The 7,690-nt window shown below is 36.3% G+C and overlaps 1 protein-coding gene across 1 annotated transcript in view; it reads right to left on the bottom strand.

The window, feature by feature from the left end:
- Window positions 1-2,671: 2,671 nt before the first annotated feature.
- LOC133522809 (uncharacterized) overlaps window positions 2,672-7,690 on the bottom strand; it is a 101,901-nt gene continuing 96,882 nt past the window's right edge. The window contains exon 2 of the mRNA XM_061858269.1: window positions 2,672-3,773. Coding sequence (XP_061714253.1) covers window positions 2,902-3,773 — 872 coding nt within the window. The 3' untranslated portion in view covers window positions 2,672-2,901. The remainder of the gene's footprint in view (window positions 3,774-7,690) is intronic.

Genomic DNA, 7,690 nt, shown 5'->3' with positions numbered 1-7,690 from the left:
ACTCGCGTCTTATGCATGTTTCACTTCCACCCCTGGAGCTTATTATTATTACAGTTTACAGTTACAGATTAGCTTAATCAGTTGCGTGTAGTATCAATAATTAAAAGCACAATCGGATTAGAACAAACCTCGCAATCTCTTGGACAGTCCTGAAATTTAGTATGTATGTAAATAAAAGGCTCGTTATTCATGTCCATACCATTTGACATTTGGGGACCTCGAGGAATCGTAGCCATCTTGGAAAATGTGTACCATCCTGGAGAAATTCGCGTTTTACTCAAAATATACGTTATCTAGGAAAATATGGTGTACGAAAATATTAAAGCTTATTAAATTCTACACGAAAAATTCTTCGATATTTTTGCGGAAAAACCACATCTTGTTATAGAAAATACTTGCTGAATCTAGGTTTAGCGTTTATACACTTCCAGGGGACATTCTTTTAATAGGAAACTCGGGAGAATATGAATAAATAAATATTATAGGACATTATTACACAAATTGACTAAGTCCCACAGTAAGCTCAATAAGGCTTGTGTTGAGGGTACTTAGACAACGATATATATAATATATAAATATTTATAAATACTTAAATACTTAGAAAACACCCATGACTCAGGAACAAATATCCATGCTCATCACATGAATAAATGCCCTTACCAGGATTTGAACCCGGGACCATCGGCTTCATAGGCACTACGCACTAGGCCAGACCGGTCGTCAATTCCACTTTTTGAATTCCACTTTTGTCTATACATTTGTACATGATCTGCCCCAATATCAATATTTTACTTCACTGCGACTTCTCCAGAAAGTAGGGTTATGGGTTTAAGTACTGATGATTCAGTACACCCTGTATCTTAGGATACTTGCCCGATACTTTAATAAAAACAGGCAGATTATAATTGCACTCTGCCAGATAGAAAGAGAATACAATACCTATAACCATGCTATAAGTACACTACGTTCAGTCGCCGACAGGCTTGACGGTCCTGTTATAATAGACCGCGGGCCAGGAGCATATTTCGTCAGTCATCGCCTCCTGTTTGATACTTTGTCAGATGATAGTTTAGATGCTGTTTTAAACTTTAAAAACTGTCAGCCGGTTCTATCGCGCTGGAATGACCGTCAGCTGTAAAATGAACATGTAAAAAATATGCGCCTACCACTTTATGTGCGGCAAAGTATGCATAATGTGTAAATAGCGTAATCCGTTGATGGCTTTTCAGGCGATTACGCCTGATGAAATGCTACATGCAAAGTTTCATGATTTGTTTTTGTTATCATAAAAGGTATAGCGCTTATTTTTTAAATGTTCATGCGGCCAGTTGATGTTCTTACCATCGCGATATAACCGGCTGACGATTTTTTTAATTAAGAACCGCATCTGAACCATTTGACAAAGTATCAAACAGGAGGCGATGACATTTTTTTTGTTTTACGTGTTTCGGTGGCTGCCATTTCTCAACACATCAACGGAGCGGCAGCTGACGTCCACGAGGGTTCATCATACCTAGCCGTTAACCACTACACGAGTTTTCAGCCGGGAGGCGATTGGTCATGGAAATTGTTCCTGGCTCGCGGTCTATAAGACACTGGTTGTCATCGCATGAACCGTGTCCTTGTCCCTTCAAGTACTTAGTTAAGTCATTTAGTTATACTACGGCACCATCAGCTTGGTAATAGAAAAAAGCGGCAAATAAAAAAAAAAATGTAGGCGCGAAGTGTTGACGTGATATTTGAATTTCGCGCCTTTTTCTACTGACAAACCCAGTTTGTGTATATCTACTACTACCTACTTTTGTCATATTTAGTTTTTTTCATTATTGTATATACAATTCTGATTTTATTGTAACTTTATGTAATATTGGCTATTAATTCATACTATTATATAGTATTAATTAATTTAGTTTATTATATTATTTATAGATATTTATATATTATATATATCGTTGTCTAAGTACCCTCAACACAAGCCTTATTGAGCTTACTGTGGGACTTAGTCAATTTGTGTAACAATGTCCTATAGTATATATTTTTTTATTTTTTTTTATTTTATTATAAACGATATTTTATTTCATTCATGGGTGATTTGGTAGGATTTTGAAGGAAATGGTCATGGATTGGTCAAGGTGTGGTCATGGGGTTGGTTATGGGGTTGCTCATGTGTTGGTCTAATAAAATCGTAATCGAGATTATCGGGAGTCCTGACTATAACTGCTTCCATGTAAATTAAGTCACATCCATGTTATACGTAATACGTTCTTCCTAAAATTACTACCTCTCTCCGTTCATGACGATGAACTATCGCTTTCACCGCTCACCTCTCTTCACGTAGGTCCTTCTCGTCAGTGTCGGAATCGACTGAATAACTATAAACAAACATACTAAAAATGTTGATAATTTATACTACATAAATAAAACAATAATAATAATAATAACCCGCGGGGGCAGCTTGTGGCGAGCTGACGGTGAGTGACCGAACCTTGAATAGATAATTCGAAAGTTTCGCCGAGGTATTATTTGCTTTATCAATATGAGACGTAGATATTCGATCTAGTTCAATTTTGTAACCAGCAATCTACTTACAACACCTGTAAATTACATCGCCAGTTGCACATCTCTTAGCTTGATTAATTGAGGGGGCATGAAAATGAAACTAGAAGCTTAATTAAGGTTCTTAATTTAATTTATTATTTGAATTCTCATTCAATAGAAAACCGCGCGCATTCACTCATCCTCACATACAGCTCATATCGCTTACACAAGTAGACTACAGACAACACACAAATTAAATTTAGGCAGCGTCGTTTCGACACTTGACGCACTTGTCACACCATATTTCTACTGGTACCTACTTCAATCACTTACGTAACGCAAGTCTTTGTATTTACACTGGTTTTAACTTAAAGCTAGCAGCGGCTCTTCCGGATCGTGCTTTGGGCTTATATGTTTTGAGTTCGCTTTCTTCCACTGCTCCTTTTTGTTAAACTTTTGCTTTGTTGCTGCTAGTTTCGCTTTAGATTTCGTAATCTTTGGCGGCTTAGGTTCGTCTAGACGTTCTAATGTCTCTATAATGTTCTTAGGTTCAGAAACGACCCGTCTAGTTTCTTCGCTGATTTCGTCCATCGTTGCATTTTTGTTGGCGTACACGACGATGAAATGCGAGTAAGCGGAGTTAGATGGGGAGTTGATGTCGGCAAAGTCTCTAAAGTTTGCGAACTGGTCTTGATTGAAATTAGGTCTAGGGTTGGCTATGTAGCTTGATCCGAGAGACGGTCGACCGTGACCATTGTTGTAGAATGAGTTGAAGCTGTCGTGGAAATCATCAGTGTCTTCGTCGTTTTGGGCGAAGAAAGTTCCTCCTCTAATGATTCCAAAGTTACCTGAGCCAAGCAAGCTAGAGCTTGCATCTACTAATGGCGCCGAAGCAACGCTATTCTGCTTTCCGAAACCATCAAGACTTCTGTAGTTTCCGAACAAAGGGTAATTTAGCAACGATCTGTATGATTGCGGTTTCTGGCTGTACGCTGTCTCTTGATTGCCGAAACCGCCTATCCTGTAGCCACTTTGCTGTCGGGGTTCGAAGAGGTTTGCGAACGAGGGAAAGAAAGTTTGTGAGCCACCGACGAGTTCGATCGAGTGGTCGGTCTGGACGGACGTTGAAGCCGCAGGTTGAGGCTCATGCTGCTGGTTCTGCCACTGCTGATGCGGCGCCGCCACCACCTCTGGGACAATCTCGGACGACTCTGCACTGAGATCCGTTGCATCATCTGAAACAAACAGATTTAACGTAAGTCAACGTTGTCTAAAACGCCAATAAAAAATATGGAAGACCTTGATAAGGTAAGACAATACGATGCTTGACGTATGTAGGTTTGATGTGTTGTAACGGAGATTGCGGCTGTTAATACATAATGCATGTATGCATTGTTTTGATTACACTTGTAAATTAAGTTCTTTGCTGCGTGGGTGTGGGGGGTGACGTTTCAACTGATTTGCGACACGCTATAATAAAACATATGTTTTATGACGCTCATTGTCTTTCAAACGGAATAAGTTAGCTACCGGAATATAAAACGTTTCCTGAATATATATTTGTAACAATTTTTTCACCACACCAGCTGGTAAACAAAGGCTCTCTTCTTGTTCAAAAACTGATGAGAAAGTTGCATTTTATCCACACGTGGGACAAAGTAATCTGATGCCAATTTTGAGTTGTTTCTTTATGTTAGCTAGTAGAATTGATTGAGAATGATGATTTCGAATTACAAATATGTATTTAATGACGTTCAAATGGATTTGATTTGGTTTGTATTGTTTTGGTTAATATTTTCTTCGAGTTGGTGTGGTGAAAATTTTTGTGTTTCACTCCGGGGCAAAATTTGTTTAACCCTCTGAAACCCTCGTAACGTTCAAGATTCCATTTTTTGATCCACTCGCTACGCTTGTGGTTCAGTTTTGGAATCTTTCGCTTGCCTTGGAGTTCAAAATGTAAAAAACATACTAACAACAAAAATATGAACCTAACCTGAACCTAAAATAAACAGACAGTACCTATGTAAATACAGTCTCGTTAGTCTGCCAACAAACTCATAAATATCTCGTATAATTCATTGGTGTTAGTAAATTAAAATTGAAGATGTTTCGTATATTCCTATAAGGAAATGCGAGGCGTGCAAAACAACGCTGTATCAAAATGTAAATCGTTATTAGGCTGTTAGTCAATAAATTGAGAAACTCGGTTCGTCATTGTTTCCTGAGTGAATTTCTCAACTTTAGCTTTCAATCAAATACTTAAATGAATAGTATCGCTATAAGAAACCAAATAAGCTTTAAATAACGGGGAATAAGTTCGAAGAGTGGATAAATTATTGCATTAGCCGGATGCCAATTTGCGCTACTTGTAGCTGTCCTACTTTTATTAAAATTTAGACACACTAGAAATTTAGAAGTATATTTATTTAGCTTTGTAAAAGGGGTGTACAGGTTTTTAAAGGGTCGGCAATGCACATGTAACACCCCTGTAGTTGCAGGTGGCCATAGGTCACGGTGACTGCTTACCATCAGGCGGGCCTTATGCTTGTTTGCCACCGGCGTGGTATAAACAAACTTCGGGGTCTGGGTAAGTACGTTTAAGGAAACTAAATTGCATAGTTAATACAAAAAAAGTAGGTAATTAAATGTTGTACTTATAGCGTTGTGTAACACGGGCATTACATTTAACTCAACCAAATAATTGAACACAGTGACATGTCCATGTCATTTCGAACATTGATCGTCCGAGATAGTATATACTTTCGATTAGTACATATAAACTCGTACTAAACACTAACAAATATGCAAATAGGCCCTAAAGCAAGTGTACAAGCTCGTAGGGGCCTTATCAGATAAAAATAAATTGTTGATTATCTCTGAAATGGAGTAAGTTAGAATACCGGCGTCTTTGAGTTAACGAAAAAAAAACACGGTGTACGTATAGTTTAGTGTTTATTCCTTTAATTCAATTCGATGTCTTTATTTTGCATAAAAAGTGGTACATAAGTTCATAAATGTAATTACAAGTTATTTACAGGTTCACACAATTTACCAACATCTAGCATGCAAAATATGGTGCAGAAACAATTATTCCGAAATTTAAAAATAACATGCAAATATATGTCAATATGCTTCATAGCTATATCACATTTTTGGCAATTGTAATTACTACACGAATTGTAATTGTATTACTTCTTGTAGTGCGATTACTAATACATTAATCATAAATGTTATTTTTATAAATAGGCTAGAGATAACCTCTGAGTCCCGTAATAACTAAATTTTTGTTTAATTAATGTCACTTACTATCATTTGGTAAAGTTATTACTTCTACCATTACGTATGGTGCCGCAAGTCCAAGCATATTGTCACACTGTGGGTATGTTGGTTGCCTGATTGAATTACTACGTAGGAGCCTTTTGGACCGGAGAAAATGAACTCGACGGTTATGTCATTCCTAAGTACTGGTCAGTGAATTGACCATTGTGGTTTGCGGTCGCGTTTTTTAAATTTTAAATCTGGAACGCAATATCGAAGCATGTTGCTGAAGCTTATTACGAATACGTTGAATATATTCATAAATTTCAACCTTTATGTCATCAATATATAAAGATAATTGATCTTTATAACCTTTAACCTAGAGGGGAATTTGAAACAAATCTGCATTTTTGTTAGGAAAACATCACAGTGTTTTGAAACTGTGCCAAAGGTCAGGAGAAAGCTTGGGTTAGGGTATAACGGGGCTAGATCGAATAGGTACGCCTTATGAGAGACGTGGCAGGACCGACGCAATAATTTTGGTCACGTCTGTTCACGTAACTCGGAATGAAATGTGCGTTTTGTATCAGATTCAAAGACGGACTAGGTAATATGCAATTTGCGTAGGAATTAGGATTTCTCTGCGTGCATAACCTATACTGCTTATGTGTTTCTTTTTTCTTTAGTTAATGCGCAATAAAAAATAAAATGTAGTAGTTTAGTAGGTATGTATTTTGAAATGTTGTCTATTAGTGATCTCTGTGTTGGTAGCACATCGGTCTCTCTAAGACACATGAACCAGTAACTAACCAATAATGATGAATATTTACTGATCATAAAAGAGTTGGAACCATTGCGATGGAGCATACCCATTTACCTATGTACTAAGTAAAATTTAGAACTAGATTCTAATTGTGTATTGTCAAAAAGTGACAAGTAACACTTTGCAAAAACCAGGTTTTACCATAAAAAAGTACCAATTCGTTATAAGTGATAGTTTTAGCAATAACAGTTACTTTTTATGTACAAATACATTTAAAAAATCGAATAAAGAAAACGAAATTGACCTAAACTCATATAACATTTTTACCTTATTTTGGCCTCAGAAATTCGTGGTTAAAATCTTTCGGATTTCTTGTGAACACGTGTATAATTAGGGTCCAAACCACTGAACGAGACGGAGTCTAATTTAACTTATATGTAACATAGGCATCTATCTGTTTTTACTTATTACAGCAATACGTAACATTCTTACGGACCAATTCGAGTTGTATTTATTAGATCTGATTCCGATATGATACTGATCTGTCAGTGTCAAAAGTTCCACATTATCAATAATATTCAACTCATATTCATACTCATTCATCAAATAAATTTGTGATTTTAATTTTGTAATCAAGGACAAGAACGTTAACGAGTTTATAAACGATCCTTTAATTTTGTCTTTAAATATATAAATGACAATAATGTTTTTTTCTATGGATAATATTACAAAATTTCTTAAAAAAGAAAACAATATGTATATTAAAAGGGGTAAAAATAATATAAATAGTGTTGTGTTTCATTATAAAATTAAAATCACTAATTAAATCAATGAATGAGTATAAATATGAGGTGAATTTTTCTCTTACCATGTGATAAAAACTCCGATGTCTACTAATAACTAAAACTGGAATTGGCACCTTAGTTCAATGTGACTTGTACGTTTAACGAAGAAGACTTTAACACGTCGCAGTAATTTCCCGCTTTTCCGTAGAGTTACGTACTTCGTGTAACGGGTTGACAGTTTCCACACGAATTGCTAAACCATTCGCACACGTTGATGACATAAGTGGTACAAACCTATGCACCTCTGCATTTATTTCGAAATAGGAATACTATAATAATGTTTTTA

Source organism: Cydia pomonella, chromosome 11, assembly GCF_033807575.1.
Source record: "Cydia pomonella isolate Wapato2018A chromosome 11, ilCydPomo1, whole genome shotgun sequence".
Classification (NCBI taxonomy): domain Eukaryota; kingdom Metazoa; phylum Arthropoda; class Insecta; order Lepidoptera; family Tortricidae; genus Cydia; species Cydia pomonella.
Note: the sequence above shows the minus strand (reverse complement) of the source record. Positions and strands in the feature narration are given on the sequence as shown.